The sequence below is a fragment of the Neovison vison genome, chromosome 12 (assembly GCF_020171115.1).
Source record: "Neovison vison isolate M4711 chromosome 12, ASM_NN_V1, whole genome shotgun sequence".
Taxonomy (NCBI): domain Eukaryota; kingdom Metazoa; phylum Chordata; class Mammalia; order Carnivora; family Mustelidae; genus Neogale; species Neogale vison.
This window is the reverse complement of record NC_058102.1, coordinates 636,951-661,116: the sequence shown is the minus strand read 5'-3', so window position 1 is coordinate 661,116 and position 24,166 is coordinate 636,951. Positions and strand designations below refer to the sequence as shown.

The 24,166-nt window shown below is 49.5% G+C and overlaps 1 protein-coding gene across 1 annotated transcript in view; it reads left to right on the top strand.

The window, feature by feature from the left end:
• The first annotated feature begins 23,623 nt into the window (after positions 1–23,623).
• Positions 23,624–24,166, top strand: part of MOV10L1 (Mov10 like RISC complex RNA helicase 1) — a 38,556-nt gene continuing 38,013 nt past the window's right edge. The window contains exon 1 of the mRNA XM_044227839.1: positions 23,624–24,005. Coding sequence (XP_044083774.1) covers positions 23,817–24,005 — 189 coding nt within the window. The 5' untranslated portion in view covers positions 23,624–23,816. The remainder of the gene's footprint in view (positions 24,006–24,166) is intronic.

Here is a 24,166-nt window from a genome sequence, read left to right as displayed (position 1 = left end):
CTTAAAAAAAAAAAACTTCTTAAAAAAATTAGTATTACTGTGCTAGGAGTCTTGGAAGTGGAATTGTTAGTCAAAGCATATGTGCATTTAACTTGCCAGTGGTTATTAGATTATTCTCTGATAATGTACAAAACTAATTTACACTCAGGAGGAGGAGGAGACACTGCCTGTTACCCAACGTTGGCAAAGATGTAGATGTTATCAGTCTCTGAAATCTTTGCCAACCTAATAACTGGAAAGTTATTTCATAATTTTAATTTACACTTAAGCCTTTTCTTAAAATGACTGTACTTATTTATTCATGAGAAGCAGACTCCCAGCTGAGCAGGAGCCCAAAGCAGGGCTCAATCCCAGGACCCCAGGATCACGACCCAAGCCGAGGGCAGACACTTAACCAGCTGAGCCACTCAGGCGCCCGGTTTTTCACCTTTTTTCTACGAGTTATTTTCATATTCTTTGTACCTTTTTTTGTTAAAAGTTTTTTTTTATTGAACTTTGTATATTAGGGAGATCATAGATTTTTTGTTGTTGAGAGTTTTATTGAGGGGCGCCTGGGTGGCTCAGTGGGTTGAGCCTCTGCCTTCGGCTCAGGTCATGATCTCAGGGTCCTGGGATCGAGTCCCGCATCGGGCTCTCTGCTCAGCAGGGAGCCTGCTTCTGCCTCTCTCTGCCTGCCTCTCTGCCTACTTGTGATCTCTCTCTGTCAAATAAATAAATAAAATCTTTGGGGGAAAAAAGAGTTTTATTGAGACAGGACGCCTGGGTGGCTGGGTCAGTCAAGCATCTGCCTTGGGCTCAGGTCAGGATCCCAGGGTCCTCGGGTCTAGCCCTGCTCCGGGGCTTCAGGCTCAGCCAGAAGTCTGCTTCTCCCTCTGCCTTTGCCTCTCCCTGCCGACTGTCTGTATATGTCAAATAAATAAGTAAAACCTTCAGAAATCATTTTATTGAGATATAATCTACGTACCCACTTGAGGTATACAGTTCAGTGTTTTAATATATTCACAGTTATGCAGCTGTCACCACAGTCTGTCATAAGCTGTTAGAAATATAATAAAGAACTTTTTCTTTTTAAAAGAAAAAGAAAAGAACTTTTTCTTTATCATTAGGGAAAATTTTTCTTTGCATAGCTGCTTTTTCAATATGATCTCACCATGTCACCCTGCCCAGGCTTCATTCTCCCTCTCCCCATTCTTGACTCTTTGGTCTTTGGGGAGGGAAACTACTGGGGTTCAGAATTTCTCTGTGAAATGTCCTTTCCACTTTAAAAAACGGTTTATAGGGGCGCCTGGGTGGCTCAGTGGGTTGAGCCTCTGCCTCCGGCTCAGGTCATGATCCCAGAGTCCTGGGAACGAGCCCCATGGGCTCTCTGCTCAGTGGGAAGCCTGCTTCCCTTCCTCTCTCTCTGCCTGCCTCTCTGCCTACTTGTGATCTTCTCTCTCTGTGTCAAACAAATAGATAAAATTTCAAAAAAATATAAAAATAAAAGTTTTTTTAAACTCTTAATCACCATCACCTATTTCACCCATCCCCCTGCATCTCCTCTGGTGACTGTCATTTTGTTCTGTATAATTACAAATCTGTTTTGTCAGTTTGTTTTGCCTTCTTTTCCCTCTTTGCTTATTGGTTTTGTTTCTTAAATTCCACATATGGATGGAATCATATGGTATTTTTCTTTCTCTGTTTCGCGCAGCATAATATCCTCTGCTTCTATCCGTGTCGTTGCAAATGGCAAGATTCATTTTTTGATGACTGAGTAGTATTCCATTTTGTTATGGCTATATACTACCTCTTCTTTATTCACTCATCTCTTGGTGGGCTACTTCCATTAATTCAGCTGCTGTAAATAATGCTGCTGTAAAGGTAGGAGATAGGTGTACCCTTGGAATTCATGGTTTTGTATTTCGGGGGCAAATACCTTGTGGTGCGATTACTAGATCATAGGGTAGCTCTACTTTATTTATTTATTTATTTATTTGACAGAGACACAGTGAGAGAGGAAACACAAGCATGGGTAGTGGGAGAGAGAGAAGCAGGCTTCCCTCGGAGCAGGGAGCCTGATGCGGGGCTTGATCCCAGAACCCCGGGATCATGACCTGAGCCGAAGGCAGACGTTTAACTGACTAAGCCCCCCAGGCGCCCCAGCTTTTTTTTTTTTTCTTTTTAAGATAAGGGTCCAGTTTGTTTGTTTGTTTGTGGTTTTGTTTATTTATTTGAGAGAGAGAGCACAAGTAGGGGAAGCAGCAGGGAGAGGGAGAGAGAAGCAAGCTCCCAGCTGAGCAGGGAGCCCCATGGGGGACTCTATCCCAGGACCTGGGATCATGACCTGAGCCAAAGACAGCAGCCCGATGACTGAGCCAGGCAGGTGCCCTCCTTTTAACTTTTGAGGAACCTCCATACTGTTTTACAGAGGGGCTACACCAGCTTGCATTCCTACCACTGTAGGAGAGCTCCCCTTTCTCTACATCCTAGCCAGCACCTGTTGTTTCCTGACTTGTTAATTTTAACGGTTCTGACCAGCGAGACATTGTGTCTCATTGTGGTTTTGATTCGTGTTTCCCTGATGAGACTGAGACGTCCAGCATCGTTCCATGTGTCTCTTGGTCGTCTGGATGTCTTCTTGGGAGAAATCTCTGTTTATGTCTTCTTCCCATGTTTAATTGGATTATTTGGTTTGGGGTGTTAAAGGAAATTTTTGTATATTTTGGATACTAACTGTTTATCAGAGATGTCATTTACAAATAACTTTTTCCATTGAATATGTTGCTTTTTATTTATTTTTTAAGATTTTGTGTATTTATTTGACAGAAAGGGATCACAAGCAGGCAGAGATACAGGCATGGAGAGGAAGGGAAGCACGCTCCCTGCTGAGCAGAGAGCCTGACTCGGGACTCGATCCCAGGACCCTGGGATCATGACCCGAGCTGAAGGCAGAGGCTTAACCCACTGAGCCACCCAGGCACCCCTAGTATGTTGCTTTTTAGTTTTGTTGATTATTTCCTTTGCTGAGCACAAGCTTTTTATTTTAATGAAGTCCCAATAGTGTATTTTTGCTTTTGTTTCCCTTGACTCAGGAGCCACATCTAGAAAGATGTTGTTATGACTGATGTCAGAGAAATTACTGCCTGTGCTCCCTTATGAGATTTTTATTATTTCAGACCTCATATTTAGGTCTTTCATCCATTTTGAGTTTACTTTTGCGTGTGGTGTAAGAGCGTGGCCCAGTTTCATTCTTTTACATGTCTCTCTGCAGTTTTCCCAGCACCATTTGTTGAAGAGACGGCCTGTTTCCCATCGGATATTCATCCCTTTGTCGAACATTAACTACCATGTAACTGTGGGTTTATTTCTGGGTTTTTTTTTATCCTATTCCCTTGATTTTTGTGTCTGTTTTTATGCCTGGACCATAATGTTTTAATTACTGTTGCTTTGTAACTTGAGGTCTGGGGTTGTGATGCTTCCAGCTTTGTCCATTCAAGGTCTTTGTGGCTCCACACGAGTTTCAGGATTGTTTGTTCTAGTTCTGTGAACAGTGCTGTCGGCGCTTTGAGAGGCCTGCATGGAACGTGTAGGCTGCTTTGGGTGGTATAGACGTTTGAATCGTATTTTTCCTCTAACCCGTGAGCGTGGAATGTCCTTCCATTTCCTGCAGCGTCCTGAATGTCTTTCCTCAGGGTTTCAGTGTTTTCAGAGCGCAGGTCTTTCACCTTTTTGGTTAAGTTTATTCCTAAGTATTTTATTGTTTGTGATAGAATTGTAAATGGGATGGCTTTCTCAAGTTCACCTTATGCAGCTTCATTATTAGTGTATACAGATGCGACAGATTTTTCTGTATCGATATGTATTCTGTGATTTTACTAAATTCCTCTATCAGTTCCAGTAGTTTTTTGGTGGAGCCTTTAGGGTTTTCTAAACGTATATTGTATCGTGTCATCTGCGTATGCTAACTTTTTTCTTACCAATCTGGATGCTGCTTATTCTGTATGTTGTCTAACTGCTGTGGCTAGGACTTGCAGCGCTCCAGCTAATAAAAGTAGGACGAGTGCACATCCTTGTCTTGTTGGGAAATGAGAGCTTTTTAAGGAATATTGTTACATGAAAGTATTGTAGATGCTTCTCCCGAGATTATGTTTTGACTATTTTTTCAAGTTTTGTTTTATGTAGTTAAATGTGTCTATCTTTTCCTTGTGGCTTTTGGCCTCTAAGAATCCTTAGAGAGGCCTGTTCCACTTCTTAGACATATGCAGTCAAGTTTTCTCGGAAAATTGTCTATTGACATTTAAATATTTAGTCTGCCTGAAATTTATATGCTATACAGGCTGAAAGACGGAACCAGCCATTTCCCTCTCAGGAGCTGACCGGTCATCCCACTTTTTTCCTTCTGATCAAGAGTGTCCCTTTATCATACACCAGAACCCCATCTGTATGGGGCCCTGTTGGTCCTCATGCCTGTGTGTCGGCCCTCGCGGCACTGTCTCATCCTTGGGTGGTAGGCGGGTTTCCCTCCTCGACGTGGATAGCATTCTCCCGCTCTCTGATTATTCTGGGTGAACACTGGGGTCATTCTATTGTCCCTCCTATTCAACTCAGAATCTCTTTGGACAGCACTGAGTTTGTGGAACCGTTTAGGCTGAGCGACCAGTAGATCACGCATCCGCATCTCCCGAGACAACTTACCCGATTATGTAAGCCCTCTTTTATGTTCTTTTTGTAGCTCAATACCTTTGTTTACATTCTACAAATTTTTTATTTCCAAGAACTTTATTTTTTTTTTAAGATTTTATTTATTTATTTATCGGGGGGGGGGGGGAGCGAGCACAGGCAGACAGAATGGCAGGCGGAGGCAGAGGGCGAAGCAGGCTCCCTGCCGAGCAAGGAGCCGGATGTGGGACTCGATCCCAGGACATTGGGATCATGACCTGAGCCGAAGGCAGCTGCTTAACCCACTGAGCCACCCAGGCGTCCCTATTTCCAAGAACTTTAATGTTTATATTCCATTATCAATATGACTTTGCTTTGTATTTTTTTTTTTTTTAAGATTTCTTTATTTACTTTAGAGAGAGAACAAGAGCATGAGCAGGAGGGGCAGAGGGAGAGAGGGAATCTCAGGTAGGCCCCATGCCCAGTGTAGAGCCCAGTGGAGGGCTCAAGCCTGTGACCCAGAGGTTAGTCCTGAGCTGAAACCAAGAATCAGACACCAACTTAGGGCACCACTCTCTGCCCCTAAATTTTTAAGTTAATATTTTTCTTCGTATGTAGGAAAGCTGCTGGGTTTTGTCATATAATTTGATAGTTGGCAAATTTAGGGAGTTGAACTCCTTTTTAAAAATGGTTGAGGGTGCCTGGGTGGCTCAGTGGGTTAAGCCGCTGCCTTCGGCTCGGGTCATGATCTCAGGGTCCTAGGATCGAGTCCCCATCGGGCTGTCTGCTCAGCGGGGAGCCTGCTTCCCTCTATCTCCCTCTCTGCCTGCCTCTCTGTCTGCTTGTGATCTCTCTCTGTCAAATAAATAAATAAAATCTTTTTTAAAAAAAAAAGAAAAAAAAATAAAAATGGTTGAGATGAGGGGCGCCTGGGTGGCTCAGTTGGTTAAGTGGCTGCCTTCTGCTCAGGTCATGATTCTAGGATCCAGGGATCAAGCCCCACATCGGGCTCCCTGCTCAGCAGAGAGCCTGCTTTTCTTTCTCCATGCTTACTTGTGCTTTCTTTCTGTCAAATAAATAAATAAATTCTTTTTTTAAAAAATGGTTGAGGGGCGCCTGGGTGGCTCAGTCCGTTAAACTTCTGCCTTCGGCTTACACCCTGATCTCAGGGTCCTGGGATCGAGCCCCCGCATCGGGCTCTCTGCTCAGCAGGGAGCGTGCTTCCTCCCCCCCACCCCAGCCCCATCTGCCTCTCTGCCTACTTGTGATCTCTCTCTCTCTGTCAGATAAATAAATAAATTCTCTTTTTAAAAAATGATTTTAATGAGGAAGGCCTGGGGTAAGGTTAAGCATCAGACTCTTGATTTTGGCTCAGGTCCAGATCTCAGGGATTGTGGGATCAGCACCACATCAGGCTCCTTGCTGGGCGTGGAGCCTGCTCGAACTTGTCTTTCTCCCACTGCCATGCCCACCCAGCCCCATGCGCACGTGCATTCTCTCTCTCAAAAAAAAAAAAAAATGGTTTGGGGCACCTGGAGGGCTCAGTCGATTGAGCGTCCAACTCTTGGTTTTGGGCTCAGGTCATGATCTCAGGGTCATGGGATCAAGCCCCGTGTTGGGCTCTGTGCTCGGCACCGAGTCTTACTTCAGATTTTCTCTCCCTCTCCCTCCTGCTCACTTACTCTTTCTCTTTCAGATAAGTAAATAAAATCTTTCAAAAAAATGTTTGAGGTGTACTTTATTCTAGTTAGCAAATGGCAGTTTAATGCTTAATATTATCTTTTTAAATCTTAAAAATAGTACATTTAGGGGCACCTGTGTGGCTCAGTGGGTTAAAGCCTCTGCCTTCGGCTCAGGTCATGATCTCAGGGTCCTGGGATCGAGCCCCACATCGGGCTCTCGGCTCAGCAGGGAGCCTGCTTCCTCCTCTCTCTGCTGCCTCGCTGCCTACTTGTGATCTCTGTCTGTCAAATAAATAAATAAAATCTTTTTTTAAAAATCGTACATTTAAATAACATTTTAGAATTGCATCATTCAAGATAATAGCATCAATCATGTGTTGGCTATTTAAATTTAAACGTATTAAAAGTAAATAAAATTTAAGATTGCTCAGCTTCACTAACCACATTTTAAGTGCTCAGTGCAGCTGGTGGCTACCAAATCAGGCCGCACATACACAAAACGTCTCTGTCGTTGCAGAAAGTTTTAGAAGGTTGCTCTGGCCTACACTGCTACCAAAAAAAAGAAAGAAAGAAATCACATGTCCTCCAGCTGTCCTTTATTTCCTCAGGCTTGGAGCTTTCCTTGGTTTCTGCTCTCAGCTTTTCAGTAGATTCCTGAGTCACTTGAACAATATGCTCATACCTTTGCTTGATTTGCCAACATTAGGTAGTATGTACTGATTTCATGAAGGATGTGGAATTTCCTTGCTTATTTTTTACACAGCTTTACTATGGTGAAATATACATAAGATTTACCATTTTAACCCTTTTTGGTATACAACCCAGTGACAAGTACATACCCATTATCATTATTTTCTCAATTTTACCATCATTCCTAAAACAATAATTCAGTTTCACTTTCTATCTCTATGAGTTTGACTCTTCTAGCTGTCTCACACACATGCAGTCATGCAATGTTTGTCCTTTTGTATTTGCATTACTGAACTTGGCATAGTATTTTCAAGGTTTATCCATGTAACCTGTATCAGAATTTCATTCCTTTTTATGGCTGAGGAATAGTCCACTGTATGTATAGATTACATTTAGTACCGTCATCTGTTGAACACTTAGGATGTTTCTACCTTTTGGGTATCGTGAATGATGCTGCTCTGAACAAGTGTCTTTGAGTCGCCGTTTTCTGTTGGGTATACGCACGCCTTGCAGTGGAATTAAAGAAGTCGTATAGTCATTCTGTGTTTAGCTCTTTGAGGAACCAGCAAACTTTTCCATAGTAGCTGCACCATTTCCATTCCTTCCAGCAATGCACAGGGATTCCAGTTTTTCTACATCTTGGCCAACACAAGTTACTTTCCTTTTTCTTTTTTTTTTTGAGAGTAGCCGTCCTAGTGGATACAGAGGGGTATTTTGCTGTGGGTTTGATTTACCTTCCCTTAATAATCAGTGATGTTGAACATCTTTTCATGTGCTTGGTCATTTATAAACCTTATTTGGAGAAATGCCTATTTAAGTTCTTTGTCCATATTTTCACTGTCTTGTTTATTTTTTTCTTGACTTACAGAAATTCTTTATATATTCTGGGTGTTGATCTTTTATCAGATATGTGATTTACAAGCATTCCTGCTGTGCTGTGGGTTATCTTCTCAGCTTCTGTTGATCGTTTTCTTCGATACACAGACATTTCAAATTTTGGTGAAGTGGAATTTATCCTTTTTTTTTAGTTGACTGTGCTTTGGATATCACAACGAAAAAGTCATTGATTAATCCAAGATCATGAAGATTTTCACCTTTGCTTGCTTCTAAAAGTTTAATAATTCTAGCTCTTAGATTTAAGTCTGATCCACCTCATGTTAATTTTTTAATATGGTGTTGGGTAAGGGTTCGCCTTCGTTCATTTGCGCGTTGGTGTCATTTTCTCAGCACGATTTTTTTTAAGATTTTATTTATTTATTTGACAGACAGAGATCACAAGTAGGCAGAGAGGCAGGCAGAGAGAGAGGCGGAAGCAGGCTCCCTGCTGAGCAGAGAGCCTGACTCGGGGCTGGATCCCAGGACCTGGGATCGTGACCTGAGCCGAAGGCAGGGGCTCTAACCCACTGAGCCACCCGGCGCCTCTCAGCACCATTTTTCGAGAGGACTGCACAGTGGGGAATACCTTTTCTCCTTTGAGTGATCTCAGCACCCTTGTGGAAATCCCTTGCCCATATTCTTTACCATCAGTCTTAAGTTTGTCTTTATGGCACTACTACACACTTGATTACTGAGGCTTTATAGAACTTTGTTCTTCCTTTTCAAGGTTGTTTTTGCTGTTCAGGGTCCCTTGAGAGTCCATGTGAACTTTAGAATACCATTGAAAATGTTCCTGGGATTTCGAGAGGGATTACATTGAATCTGTGCATCACATTGGATAGTATTGATACCTTAATATTAGGTTTTCTAGTCCATGAATGCTTTGTCCATCTGTGTCTTTTTTTAACTTCTCTCAGCCACGTTTTGTAGTTTTTAGTGTATGTATTTCATCTTTTTGCTTAACTTTATTCCTAAGTGCTTTATTATTTTTTGATGGTATTGTAAATGGAATTGTTTTCCAAATTTCTGGTTTTGGCTCGTTCATTGTGAGTGCATATATATGAGATAGATTTTTCTATAATCTTGTATTCTACAAGTTTGTGGAATTTATTAGCTGAAATTTAAAAAATTAACAGATTTTTATGGAATATTTAGCAGTTTCTACATATAAAATCATACCACTGCAAACAAATATTTTAACTTTTTCTTTCTAGTTTAGGTGCCTTTTACTTCTTTTTCTTGTCCAGTTTCTCTGGTTAGGGCCTGAATACTTTTTTTGAACAAATGTAGCAAAGTTTCCTTGCCTGGTTCCTTATCCTAATGGAAAACCTTTCAATTTTACTGTCATTGAATGTGAGGTTAGGCGTGGGTTTTTCTTATGTGGGCTTAATCGTGTTGAGGAAATCTCCTTCAATTCTTGGTTGGAGCGTTCTCTCATGAAAGGGTGTTGTTTTGTCAAATGTTTTCTCTGCGTCAGCTGAGAATTTCGTGTATTTTTTTCCCTTTGTTTTGCCAATGTGTGGTGTATTACACTGATCACTTTTCATGTGTGAAACTTCTTTGTATTCTGGATAAACTGGCCTTGATTGCACTGTGTAACCCTATTAATACACTCTCATGTTTGGTTTCCTAGTGTTTTGTTGAGGATTTTTAATATCTGTCTTCATGAGAGATACTTTCCTGTAGTCTGCTTCTCTTACAGGCCTTTTCTTGTGGTTTGAGTAGCAGGTTGTCTTCCAGGTGGAGGCCGTCTCTGATAAGTGGGAAGACGACAGCAAGAGCCAGGGCAGGGGGCAGTCGCAGTCCAGCCCCCAGGTGCTGATCGGCTGTGTGACTTCGCTGATGGAGGGGGCGGGCTACATCAGCCAGACCACGTACTTCTCTCTGGAGAGCGTTTGCGAAGGTATGTCAGATGGGTTTCTGCTCACTTTTGAGATGAAGTTTTCTCTGTTTTTTTTTTTTTTTGAATTTTATGAATTAGCTTTGACATGGTTACACACAGGAAAGTGTCAAATTTGAGCGTGCTTTGTTTTTGGAGCGGTTTTCGGACGAGAATGCCTTCGCCAGGAGCTGGCTCCCAGCGGCATAGATGGTGTAGGCAGCTGTGATTTGTTTTGTGCCGTTTGTTGAATGGAGTCACTAATTTCTGGGTAATTGTTCCTTTCAAGTAAGTATCATTACTAATCTAAGTCAACGGCGTCATAGATGTACGAGGCACCTGCTGCTTTTACAGTACTTCGGATGTTTTAAAATAGGACTTGAGGGGCGCCTGGGTGGCTCAGTGGGTTAAGCCGCTGCCTTCGGCTCAGGTCATGATCTCAGGGTCCTGGGATCGAGTCCCGCATCGGGCTCTCTGCTCAGCAAGGAGCCTGCTTCCTCCTCTCTCTCTGCCTGCCTCTCTGCCTACTTGTGATCTCTCTCTGTCAAATAAATAAATAAAATCTTTTTAAAAATTAAATAAATAAATAAATAATAAAATAGGACTTGGGGATGGCTTTGTCCTTCCCACAACGTATATCCATTTTTAATTGCATTTATTTTTAACTATCAAATTTTGTTTTTACGTGTAAGTATGTAATTTGTTAATGCCATTCGTGAGTTCAACAACACTTGAGTGTGTACTGCTGTCTACAGCGATGGGTCGGGAGTAACCCAGTAGGGGAGCAAGATGAGGAAGACCTTAGACCTTCCTCCCAAGGAGAAACAGACCAGTACATGCCTGGGAATTGGGCGAGATTGGAAAACTGCATGGGCAGGGTGGTTTCCGAGCTGAATTCCAGCTGCTCACCCTGCCAGCCACATGTTGAGAGAGGGAGAGCCACAGTTCTCTCCCACCTCAGCTGCCCGGGAGCCCAGTGCAGGAGGTCGATGAGCTCAGCCCCCCGGCCGCTTGCTGTTCTACTTTTCTTAGGTGTAAAAGCCGGGATTCTGACCTTGGTTGCTAACCCTGGAAGCTTCCAAAATGAAATTGACAGATGGCTGGGGGTTTTAAATCTCTGTTCTGCCAGAAAACCCTCAATTCTGGCAAAATCGATCCTGCAGTTTCTCAGCTTCAGAGGGAATTGCTAGGTCCCTGTAACTATGTGACAGGAGACCACTCCCAGACGGGGACACAGTTCATGCCGCAGATACTGCTGGAAGGTGCTGAAGTAGTTGACCATGAGGACTGGTACCTGAAGCACGGGTCGAGGCATTTTATTAAGATTTTTTGAAGTCTTCTTGAGCTGAGAAAATCAGGCCCACAGAGACAAACAGCTGACGGCCTGACCTCCACAGCAAAAGAACATCCTTGGAAGAGAAATCACAATGTGAAAAAAGATCATGGGCGTCCAAAATAAAGGTCACGGGCCTTTTCTGGAAAAGGCCAGATAGTAAAGCTTGTGGGCCACGTGGTCTCTTGCAGCTCCTTGCCTCGAGGTTGATGGCAGCATGAACACAGGCCCGTAGGCAGCACCAGAGCAGAAAGGTGCAGTTTCGTTTACTTAAGGGAGAGTCAGAATGTACCGGTGCTTTTTGGCGTTCGTTCAGCAAATATTGGAAGGGCTTACACTGGGCCTGGCACAGTTTCGTAGAATGTGCTCTGATGGAAGGAGAAGACCGGACACGCTTTTCTGCCCCGCAGGAACTGGGTGACTGTGGTGGGGCAGGAGGTGGACCGGCTTAGGATTCCTCTGGGGCTCGTAAGGCCCAGCGTCCCTGTGTGCAGAGCAGACCAAGGGCTCTGTGAGGAGGGGCCAGTGAAGCTCGGGTTGGGTTCGGACCCTTCCAGACACCTCGAGCGTCTGCAGCTGTGCGCAGCGTGCGTGGGAGTTGAGCAAGGTCTGGCTGCCTCAGGAAGGGGTGTCACTGGGGACAGGTGTGAGCCTGTGAGTACTGAAGGGTGTGACGGCGGGAGGGAAGGCGTCAGGATCCCAGAGTCCCCTCAGTCTCGGACTGGAAAGGCAGTGGTGGCCATCAGCCCAGTTTTGTGGATGACTCTTCAGACCTCAGCCCACAGAGAACACTCATGGGAATTCTTTTTCTGTTTTTAAGTTTTTGTTTTGGTTTGGTTTTTTTAAGAGAATGCTACCCCCAGCCCCCAGCATGGGGCTTGAGCTCACAAACCCAAAATTAAGAGGTGCATACTGTACCCGCTGAGCCAGCCAGGTGCCCTCCTCCCTATTCCTGGGAATTCTTAACGTGGGGAGAAGAGCCCAAGCTGTTTTACACATGAATATCCAGTTACTCCTTAATCCTTTTGCCCAAGGCTGTTAAAATGGAATTGGGCATTCAGCCTCAAGCAGGCTTTCTTGTGCTCTGCGCTGTGACCTTGGAGGCTGCCCGTTCCATTTTGGTGACTGCCCTGTGAATTGTGGAACGTGCTCAGCAGCATCTCTGAGCTCTGCCCACTAGATGCCAGTGACTGCCATCCTGGCCCCCAGTTTTGAGAACCTTGAATGTCTGTGGACGTGGCTGGGAGACAGAATGACTCTGGATAGGAGTCCCCTAAGAGCAGGGTCTAGAGTCCCAACTGCAGAACAGACCCACTTCTTTCCTCTTTTTTCTCAGGGCAAACAGTGGGTAGCCCGGTGACATCTGCGTATCCATGTAACCGGCGTGACCCGAGCTCCCAGCCCGGGTCACAAGTCAGGTTGTTTTTTTCTTGTCCAATTAAACTGGTTTATGGACCCATTCGTGTAGTAAAGAACACGTGCCCTGGGTCCTTCCTGAGCCCTTTCACCAGGCCCAGGAGCCGGTGCCGCACACAGGACAGGGTGCCGTGCCGTGCGTGGGGGTGTGCCTTAGTGACCAGTGCGCCTCTTCAGGCCCTGCTCTTCATCTGCCTGCGTCCCTGAGGGCCCGAGATTTTCGAGAACCTCACCCCAGCAGCTGGCCCCTCCTTCGCCGGTTGGAGCCCAGCCCTCCGAACACCCTCTCCTGCGGCTGGAGCTCTGCAGCCTCTGGTGCCCTTCTGTATCCTTCCCGCTCTGCCTGCCCAGTAGGGACCGCCCAGCCTAGCCCTCTGGCTTTGGGCTGGGATTAGCCTAAGGAGAGCCCCCAGCGACTGGCAGAAGGCAGGGGAGAGAGGTCAGGATCACACCCCCACCTGGTGTTCTGACGGCGGCTCTCTCCTCTCCCATGGCCGGAGTCACAGCCGGGGTGATCACGTCACTTCGTGTCCACACTGGTACACACTGAGAAGTGGGAAGGGGTGTGAAAAGGAATTAAATCATTTTTTGGATACTTGCATGTTGATGAGCAGACGGATTTTACTACACTGGCGGACCTTTCAAGTAGCGTTATTCAGAAACTGCGAAACTTTTTTTAGAAAAAGAATACTTGGGCCTTTTAAAACCACTTAATATTATTCAGTTGTTATATTCTTGACACACAACAACATTGTAACTTTTCACCATTTCTAACAGCATGTCACTAATACTAAAAACATACACGGGGCGCATGGGTGGCTCAGTTGGCTAAGCGTCTGACTCTTGACTTCAGCTCAGTTTTCACGATCTCAGGGTCATGAGATCCAGCCCCCCTTAACTGGGCTCCACACTCGGCTCAGCGGAAGTCGGGTTGTGGTCTTCTCTCTCCCTTTCCCTCTGCTCCCAAGTCCCCGCTCCCACCATGTGCACACATTCTCGCGCTCTCTCGCAAACCAGTAAATAAAATTTTAATATTTAAAAAGAAAAAAATTAATAAAATTATAAACATAATTTTTTTAATATCTAATTTCATTTTTTTATTCAGTGGTTTGGAATCTCCAAACTGCATTTTATGGTTAATGAACTTGAAACTGAAGCCTTTGACTGGTTCTCCCTATAGGCTATAACACTTAATTGAGAAAATATTAGTAAGCTCAGAGCAAATTCTACAAAATCCTTAAGTCTGGTATTTTTCTTTTTTTTTTTCTTTTTTTAATAATTTATTTACTTGACAGAGAGACAGTGAGAGAGGGAACACAAGCAGGGGGAATGGGAGAAGAAGCAGCAGGCCTCCCGCTGAGCAGGGAACCTGATGTGGGGCCCGACGCCCAGACCCTGGGATCATGACCCGAGCCGAAGGCAGACGCCCAACGACTGAGCCACCCAGGCGCCCCAAGTCTGGTATTTTTCTATTGAGACTTATTAACTGTGTCAGCGCAGATGTTTTTACAGGGCCTGTTTGTTTGTCTCGATGAGTGCAAAGGTGATCAAATGCTCTCGTAAATTAAAACTCATCAAATGAGTTGTCTCTAAGATGTTTTTGAGTATCCAGTCAAATGCAGATGCTGTAAATTGGTACGTCTCGTCCACTTCGGTCATTCCATTACAGAGCATCTGTTTACCCAGTTAAACATCAGGGCTTTCTCGGAAGACTTGGCACAGGCCGGATAGTGTGGAAACCCATCGTACGACTTCAGCTTTACGCCGCAGGTGCCAGGCAGGCTCCGGGGGCCTCGTGGCTTCATTCCCTCTGCTGCTTTGGTAGAAAGGAGTGTCCCTGTTCTCTGTTTACAAGCTGTATTTTCAATAACTGCAATTTATTTTCTTTTTTAAATGTTTTATTTCTTTGAGAGAGAGGTGCAGAGGCAGAGGAAGAAACAGGCTCCCCACTAAGCAGGGAGCCCAACTCGGGGCTCAGTCCCAGGACCGAGAGCATGGCCTGAGCTGAAGGCAGATGCTTAACCAGCTGAGCCCCCCAGACATCCCTGATTCCATGATTCTGATGGAGGAAAAAAATCACACTATTATTTGAATTTGTTTTGCTGTTTCTTTTCTCTTCGAGATAACTGTTTATAAAACTAGCACATTGCTTCATTTTCACGTGTATCTGAAGAGATTTGGAATAAAAAATTAGTGGAATCATGTTACATATTTGATAAATAAAGTCATGGCTTTTAAGTCAACATGCAAGTATGTCCTCACCTGTAAAATCGTGCTTCTGGGCCTGTCCTCTTAAAACGCCCTGCCCGGAAGCCGACGGCTCGAGCCCGTGAGTGTCCGCGCCGTCCGTGGTTCCGCCGCGGCCCTCGTGCCGACCGGCCCCGTCAGGGGGTGTTGGGCTCTCAGGTGCTTATCACCAGCTTTCTTGAGAAACAAATTCAGTTTTCAATCGTGCATTTTTGGGTTTTGTGTCTTTTTTATTTTTACTGTTTTCGAGCGAGTGCGCGTAGACAGTGGGGAGGGGCAGAGGGAAAGGGAGGCTCCCGGGCAGACTCCCCGCTGAGCGTGGAGCCTTACACGGCGCTCCAGCCCTCAACCCTGAGACCGTGACCTGAGCCGAAAGCTGGAGTCGGGACACTTCCCTGCCGGAGCACCCGGGTGTCCCTGTCCTTCTAGTCCTTGAGCCGATGGCTGTCAAAGTACTGCAAAATGACAAAAACATGGTAACCAGTTGCAGCTTCACACCGTGCACCATAACACACCCTCTCAGACGGTGCTTCCTGTGTCACGGACTGACGGACGGTTAAGCCACGGCATGTCCTTGAGTCTGCAGGTGCCCAGCGTGCCCGCCCGCCAGCCAGCGGCTGCCTCCTGCAGGCCGCAGCACAGGTGCCTGCCCCCCCCGACCCTCCAGGATCTGGCAGGGGCACTGAGTGCTCCCTGCCCCCACCGCCGGAGCTGGCGTAGACACCCCAACTCTCCGGTCTGAGCGCACAGCCCTTTGTCACCTGCGGGGGTGGGGGCGGGGGGCACTCGCACCGCTTCTGGGAAGAGCTGACAGAGAGCAGTGGCCCGTGATAGAGAAACTGGCGGCCACTTTGAGTCGCACTCCCTAGAGGCTAGTGGTGGAGGACATGTGCTATTGAGGCTATTTTGTTGCAATTAGGAATAGCGCATAGGAAAAACATGGGGAATGTTGGAAACCACATGGGATCCCGAAACTGCACGAACCAGGTGTTTGACCATGGAAGCCACAAACCTCTCTGGGCTCCCTGCCTTTGCCCTCATAGGCTGGAGAGGGTAAGGCTGCAGAAAGGCAAGTCTGTAACATCCACAGCTCCAAGTAATTGGGGAAACCCAGAAGAGAAACTAAGGTTGAAAACGGGTTTCTGGGGTAGAAGAGAAATGGTTTCAGTGTATCGTAACCTCAGAATGACGTGTATGCTTCGGTATGACCAACATTGCCAAGTAAGCACCACGGTTTCCCTGCTTGAGGTTTCGAGCCGTGCAAGGGAGACTGGGTGGAGGCCGAGTACTGGATCCGGCCGGGCACGTGGAGCAGCGAGGCCGTCTCCGTGAAGCCGCTGAGGTACAAGCGCGTGGAAAGGGTAGGTGCCGGCCCTCGCCTGTCCTTACCTTCCTGTCCTCCGGCCCAGGCTTCTCCGGGTGCGTCGGGAAGTCCAGCTGTTTCCTTGCTGAGAATGCTGATCTCTTAAGGAGATCCCTGGAGATCGCCTGGCAGGCTTGTACGATGAAATTCTACTTGGGTAGTTTATGCAGACGTTCTGCTTGCTGGGCATGAGGCGGCGGGTAAAGGACGAGCTCACCCGTAGAGGCCGGCATGCTCCGGCGCTGGGGACGAGTTTTCAGGGGTGCAGGTGGCAGCGTGTGCTGGGCTGGGGCGGAGACACGGGGAGTGAGCACCGGCCACCTCCTCAGCCTTGGCTCTGAGGCCCTCACACATTCATGAAATCTCCGGGGCTTCGCTTCTCCGAGACCAGGGTCCCCACTCCCTCCCGAGGCTGCACGGTGTCTGCAGTGGGGCCCAGGTGAGGTGTTGCCAAACAGCTCACCGGGTGTGTGTTTGTGGTTCTGGGGGCCAGCCCGAGACGGGCTGGTCTGCAGAGTCCGGCTCTGGTGGGCCCGTGTTCACGCCGTCATCAATGGCTGTGTTTGCAGGTCTGCATTTCCAGCCTCTGCGGTAGGAACGGGGTGATAGATGACAGCATCTTTTTCACCTTGGACTCTGTGAAGCTTGCTGAGGGATACGTGCCCCGAAGACATGACGTGGTCAGTGCCGTGGTGGTGGAGAGCAGCCAGTCATGCTATGTCTGGAGAGCCCTGTGCGTGACCCCCGTGAAAAGACGGTAACGAGGAAACCGCTTTCTTCTTTGGGAAGGGAGAGGCCCAGTTGAAGTGTATTTTAAGAGTTGCATTAATAAGCTCAGTAACAGCCTGTCCAAATCCTCAGCTGTGTGGTCGAAGGGGGAAAGCGTCTTCTGGAAGGTTGTCAGCGCTCTCTGTGGTTGGTTCAAGTTGAGGTTAACAGTTCCTTCTTAATCCTGAATCTCGCTTCGGCAGTGTTCGCATCTTGGTGGTTTTACAGCTTTTGTTCTTTGACATGTTGGTGCTTTTTAGAACGTGTTGGACATAGTAGGGTCTTAATTTTTTTTTAAGATTTACTTATTCATTTGGGGGGACAGAGGGAGAAGGAAGGAGTCCCAAGAAGAGTCCACACAGAGCACAGAACCTGATGCAAGGCTCAGTCTCATGACGCTGAGATCAGGACCTGAGCCAAAACCGAGTCAGACGTTTAACGAACTGAGCCACCCAGGCGCCCCTTAGAATTACTGAATCTCGCGTATCTGGGTTCATTCTGTGCCCCTTGTCCACACACGACTATGAAGCTCTGGAGGCCCTCTCGGAGCGTTCAGTGTAAATGGCTGCCCTGCTCTGCCTCCTGCTCCCTTTCTTTGGCTGCTTTTCCTCCCTAGCACTCCCCTCCAGTGAGCTCACTGTCCGCTCTCCTTCGTGACTCCCTGGATCGGCGGACCTCCTAGAGTGCAGGTTCTGTGCAGGAGGGAGCGCGTGTCCTGCTTCCTGCTACACGTTGAGGACTCGCCTCCGTGCCTTTCTTTGGGCACCTCGGGGTGTGCGTGCGGGGTGTGTCGGGAGCAGCGCAGTGGGGAGTGCCGCTGGTTTACAGTCAGGGAGACTAGAAGATGGACCACCTGGCTCAAGGCTGTGGAGGTGTGTGGGTGGGCAGCCGTGCCCCTCTCCCGTCCAGCAGACGCTGTCGTCCTTGGCCACTCAGTGCCTAGTTGGCCTGCCCCCACAGGACCCTGCTCTGCTGTTGGAGGATGACTCTGGCCCATCTGTGGGGCGTAAAGCCAGACACATTGCTCTTACGTCCTCTCATCGCCCTTGAGGGCCTGGCGGGCACGGGAGGTCTGCTTTTAGCTCCAGGGAAAGGACTCGGTGGCGCAGGCATGAGACACGACCGGAACCCATTGCCCAGGGTCTGTGCCGGATGAGTAGCATGGCTCCTCCCTGGGTGCGAATGAGGCTCTCGGGCTTCCGCGCTGGTTCTGTCGCCATCTTGGTAGTGAGCAGCCAGGAGCCCTGGGCAGAAACTGGGAGGCCCGCTTCCCACATTAGGCATCATGGTCACTTGGAGCCAAATGCCCGGGTTAAGGAAACACCTATGCCATAGAAATATGTGTTTCCTCGACTCTTCTTTTGAGGCCAGAAATGCTTGAAAAATGGCACTGCAGTTACGTGGGCTCCTGACTACGTGGGTACAGGAGGATGGCGGCCAGTCCTGCCCCTCACTGACCGTCAGAGAGAGAGTAGGTGCCATCTCGGGCTTCAGGGCCAGGTGTGTTCATTGGAATGACCTACCACGTGTCTCCAGTTCTAGATCCTGTTGTCTAGTCTGCTGCGGTTTCGCGTAAGCACTTTTTAACACGCCGCGTGGCATTTCAGCGTGCGCTGGGAGCGGAGTGGTGGCTTAGAGCACGTGGGACGAGCGTCAGCTGAATGGGCGGGCGCCACCGAAGGGTTCCCGGGCTGTGGGTGGTCAGTTTCTGGGGAGCCTCCTCAGGTGGCCCCTGGGCTGGTGTAGGTCTGGGGGGCGCTGGCTCTCCGTGGGGAGGGGTCACTCTCTGGCCCCAGCACTGCATGAAGCTTCTCCCTTGGCTGCCTCCGTAGTCGTCTTCACAGGCAAGGGAAGTTTTCCCACCTGCATCACGGACACTGGCTGTGAGCCAAGCCCAAATCCTGTGATTTCGGAATTCCCTCGTAACCTCCTAGTCTGCGTAGGGGAGGAGAAGGTGAGTGGTCGACGAAGGGAACGTGCGGGGTCCGGGGAGCTCCCAGCCCGAGCGGCCGGTTCCCGTTTCCTGGATTTACAGTGGAGAGGAGCGTGCCGCCCTGAAGCAGGGCAGTCGGTGCCCTGTGTGCCAGGCCCTGCGCCAGCCCCGGGGGCGCTGCCGCGCTTCTGCCCTGGCAGAGCCCATGTGCTGTCACCCCGCTCGGGCTTCCGGACCCCTGAGGGGAGGCTCCTGGCAACGGCGTGGGGCCGTGAGGCTCCGTGCGGGTTCTCTCCCCGAGCTGGTGCAGAGGCCCGGTGTCAGCCCTGCGTGTGCTCCTCTCGGACCCGCTGTGGGGGTGCCCGGGCGCGTGTTGGAAAAGGCACCAGCTCCTGAGCGCAAAGCGGAGCTCCCCCGCGCCTCCGGGTACGGCCACCCGTGTTGGCCGGGTGGCTTGAGCCGGAAGCCTTCCAGTCGTTCCCGACCCTTCTGTGCTCGGACTTCTCGGCCCTCGCTTGGCAGCTGTCGGCCGTCCCCCGCGGCGCCCTGGGTCTGGGGTGAGGGCCATGCGAGGCCGCGTCAGCGGAGGGAGGCGTGAGGGGTCGGCTGCTGTCCGCACGCGCCGACTGCGGACGAGGAGAGGAAGGAAGGGCTGGGGGTGGCACGGCAGGGAGGAATGTGCGGACGGGAGGGCTTGGAGGGCCAGGAGCTGCCTGAGGAGGGGATGCCAGTGTGGTCGAGACCGTCGTGTGGCCGCGGCCCCGCTGTCTAGATGAGCCCTGTGGGAGCCCAGTGAGAGGACTGAGGCCGCCTGCTTCCCACCAGCGTCCCCAGAGCGCGGGGGAGCGGGGTCCGTGAAGGGAGGGCGCCTGCCCTCACCCCTCCCGGCGGCCTGAAGAGGATCGAACACTGCCAGCATGTTCCCAGAATCAGGAGCTCCTTCAAGATGCTACCACCGCGCCACTTCCCTTTTTCTAGATCTTTGAGAATTTGTAATTTGCTTCTTCAAGGTGTTTTGCTGTCCTTCTCCAAAATTCTTTGTAGGAACTCTGTATGTGGTTTGTGGCCATACGTCCCTGGGGGATGGACGGTCCGTCCCTCATGTCGCTCTTGGCCCGGTGGTGGGGTGGGGCGCGTCCGAAAGCAATGTGGCTGGGAGGTGGTGGTGGGGCTTCCGGGTGTCTGCTCCCGTGATGCTGTTCTTGGGGTGCTCTCTGCAGGGACCCTGCTGCCTTTGAAGAGGCTGCTGATGAGTCCTGCGGAGCCCTTTTACTGAAGAACAAAGGTGGTATTGAAGTCACAAGGATGACAAATTTTGGAACATTAAAGGAAGGAGAAAGTAAAAATCTGGTGATCTGGATAGAGTAAGTCTGTGATTTAAATAAAGTCACGTCGGGGCGCCTGGGGGGCTCAGTGGGTTAAAGCCTCTTCCTTCGGCTCAGGTCATGATCCCAGGGTCCTGGGATCGAGCCCCGCATCGGGCTCTCTGCTCAGCGGGGAGTCTGCTTCGTCCTCTCTCTCTGCCTGCCTCTCTGCCTACTTGTGATTTCTGTCAGATAAATAAACAAAATCTTTAAAAGTAAATAAGTTATTATGGTCACATTAATGAGTTTTAAATTGTGATTTAAGAATTTTTTTTAAAAAAAAAGGAATTTCTGTAGAACCAGCTTTATTTTGGCTGTTTATTTTTTCCTTCATAGAGATCTCTCAGAAGTTTTTCACCCTAAAATATTTTTTTTACTTCTATTCATAAAGCTGTTTACAATCACTTTTTGCCCAGAGTGAATTATGTGTGTTATGGCAGCTGATGATTTTAGCTTCAGGAATCTTGTTTGTATTCATGGCTCATTTTCTTTTTCCAGGAACAAAGGAGATACTCCTCAAAACTTAGTCAGCTGTAAACTGGCCGGCTGGGATAAAACTAAACAATTCAGGTTTCAAACGCTGGAGAAAACCCAGAAGTGCCCAGTAGGGTCTCTTGTTCCCATTCCCAAGAAGGAGAAGAATTTTTCAGATGAAAATACTGACTCACTAGAGAGCTACCAAAAAAACACAACCTGTCAAGCGTCAGAGAGTGGTGTGAACCGCAGAGACGTCTCTCCAGGTAGATGGTTCTCCTGCTGCTGTGTCCGGTCAGCCAGCCGTAGGCCCGTGGGCTCTGCGCGACAGGGTGCTGCTGCTCCCTGGGCTCTGGGCCTACAGCACCTGCTGGGCTCTTGTCTTTGGGACCGAGCAGAAGACAAAAATAGCTCGGCCACGACCCTTTCGATGTGCTGCTTCCTGCGAGTGGTCCCAGACTCAGGAAGGGCTGGCCGCTGTCCACTGATGGTTTTATCACCCACTGTCTGGCATTTTGTGTGTCTGCATGCATTTTCACTAGGCTGCCACCACTGTCCGAGACTGCCTCGCTTCTGATCTAATTCTGGGTTTAAATTCCATCTCCCAGACGACGGTGCTTGTGAAGAAGATGGGGACAAAGAAGAGAGGAGGCGGGGGAAGCAGATGACAGAGCTGGAGCCAGAAGGGCTCATCCCTCCCGGTGCCAGAGCCCCAGTTGTGGTCGCATGCGATGCGGGGTACGTGGCTGGAGGGCTGGGAGTGGGTTCTCCTTGGGGACATTGGTGTATTTGGGTCTTGAGGTGTCGTGGGTGATACTCTAGGTGGGAGGTTATAAAGTATTCCTAACTATTCTGATAAAAATAAAACAGAAGGAAAAGCAGTGGTGGAGAGAATGGTGAGTGACTTGACTGACCAGAGCGTTGCCTCCCCCGGCCTGACAACCTGCACACACCCCTCCCGCTCACCCCAGTTTCTGGCCCTCAGTCCTGTTGGAGTCCGTCCATTCTCAGCCCCTTGGCCACGGCTCCTTCCCTCCCCGCCAGTGCCCTCAGCTAAGGCCTTCCTGCCCCTCATCTCCAGCTGGGCAGCTGGCCAGGCCCAAGCTCCGGGGACAGGAGTTTGAGGCCTCCCTTTCCGGGAGGACTGTGTATAGTCCCAGTCCACCCCCCAGTCCCGCGTCTGGGCAGCGGGCCGCTTCCTTTCCCAGCAGCTCTCTACAGTTCTCTACCGTTGCTAATTCTGAATCTTTTTAAAAAACCTGACTCTGGGCACCTGGCTGGCTCCGGTGGTGAAGCATCAGGAGTCTGCTTCTCCCTCTCCCTTTGCCCCTCACCCCTGCTCCGTGCTCTCTCACTCTCTCCCTCTGTCTCAAATAAAATAGATTTTTTTTTACTGTGGCTCTGATTAAACCACCTTGCTTCAAGCCCACCGCCGTCGTGGCTGGGGCGGCCGTTCCCACAAACAGCCCTTTAGTCACAGCTGTGCAGGGCCGCCTCTTTAAATGACCTTCTAGATGTGACGGCGCCGAAGTCGGTGGAAGGCGGCAGGTGAGCACCAAGTGTGGTGCCTCCGGGAGAGCCTGCCTTGGAGCAGCAGCAGGAAATTGGGCAGAAAATAAAGCAAAAGCTGTTTATTTTTGGTAACATTATACAATTCGGATTGAAACTGGAGAACCCTGACGGCGTCTTCCCTATTGGTCTGACGTTTGAGAACCACAGAGTAGTTTCGGTGGCTGATGTTCAGCAAGTCCGTGTTCTCTGACGGAAATTACGCAAAGCTAAGGGTGACCGGGGCTTCGTAGCGACTCTCCGGACGCGCAGGGCCGTTCTTACGGATCTGAGTCAGTCTGAATCTGAATCTTCTCGTTCCTCCAAGTGACCCCGGCCGCTGCCGGGAGCTCCTCCTGCTCTGCTTCTCCAGCTTCGTCATCGGCCGGTTCCTCGAGGTGACGGTCGTGAGCCTGGAGGAGTCGCTGATAGCCGTCCGAGAGCCGTTTTCGTGGAAGAAGTCGAGAAGTGCCACCGCGCTCACACCCACAAAAACTACAGTCGTGGTGACCACACAGAAAAGGTGCCGTGAGCGGAGGAGCCGTGCGAATCGAGTGTGCGCGTGTGCGAGCCGCGCGGCCCGCTTGCCGCCGAGGCCCGCACCCGGGCGTGACGCCACTTTCTCTCGTCACTCTCGGGGGGCCGGGGATGTGTTGCCTACGATTCTGTCTCTGAGGAGGACCCCACAGTGCGTGTCCCCTTCGTTGTGTTCGTGTTCCTAGTCAGTAGCTGGCTCTTGCTTACCGGGTGCCTCTGCTTCCACACGTACCTGACGTGTGTGCTTTGGCGGAGCCCTTGCCACAGACCCGCGTCGTGGGTGGCAGGTGTCCGGCCCCCCCGGTGCGGCTCGTGGTGGCTCTGAGGGCCCTTCTGCCACGGAACTTCTCTCTAAGCAAACTTCTCGTCCGGAGCGGAGCCACAGCGATACCCCAGGGCGCGGACTGTGGGGTAAGGGGGTCAGAGCGACGTCCCCCCCCGCGGCACTCAGGCAGGAGCTGGACGCAGGGTTGGAATGAGGGAGCAGTGCCTTTCTTCAGTGCGTGCGGGTGCGCATAATCAGAGGCTCGCCGGGCCTCCCAGTGACGTGTCGCCGCCCTGGCACGGTCTCTGCGGCTGCTTGCCGGTCACTTCTCGCGCTGCGTTAGACCTGTCCACAGCAGGGCTTGTGTTCATCCTCGTGGTGGCTGACTTCAGTCACTCCTCCCCACACACCTTTCTGGGGAAAGACAGAAGCTCGAGGGGGATCCCCACTGTCCCCAAACTCCAGGCCAAGTAGCAGGACCCAGACAGAGCAGCCTTTGCTGAACGTGTTGTGGCGTTCCTGCCGCAGAGTCCGGATGCTCTCGGCTCCCAGCCGCTGTGAGAGCGGAGTGGGAGCTCAGGACCTGTGCTCTCAGGGCGGCCTCAGAGGGCTGCTTGGACACGGTGGCCCTGCTCTCCTCCGCTGGAGGACGCGAGAGGGCCCCGTGAGAGCGGGTACGCGGGAAGGATCCCGAAGCACCTGAAGTCACTTTGCAAACTCCAGACTCGAGCCAGCTCACATTTATTTCTGGTTCTCAAAGGACCTTTGTTCTTTCCAAAGCAGAGGAGGATGCCTGGGTGCGAATGGCTTGTCTGAGACACGGGGTGATTACGAATTTTGACTTGTGCATTTGTGTTTTTTGTTTTTTTTTTTTTAGGAACTCAAGACGACAACTTCCAAGCTTTCTTCCACAGTATCCAATACCAGATAGACTGAAGAAATGTGTGGAGCAAAAAATTGACATTCTGACTTTTCAGCCTCTGCTCGCAGAGGTACGAAATGTATCTGATATGAAATATTCTCTGCCACATTTGAGTGTTTTCCAACAAACTCGGGATGAACCCTGCTCAGGTTCAGACCTCAGTTTGTCGTCACTGCAGGCTGCAGGTAGCTGGGAATCCCGGGGTGAGAGGGGTAGGGACCATCGCTGTTG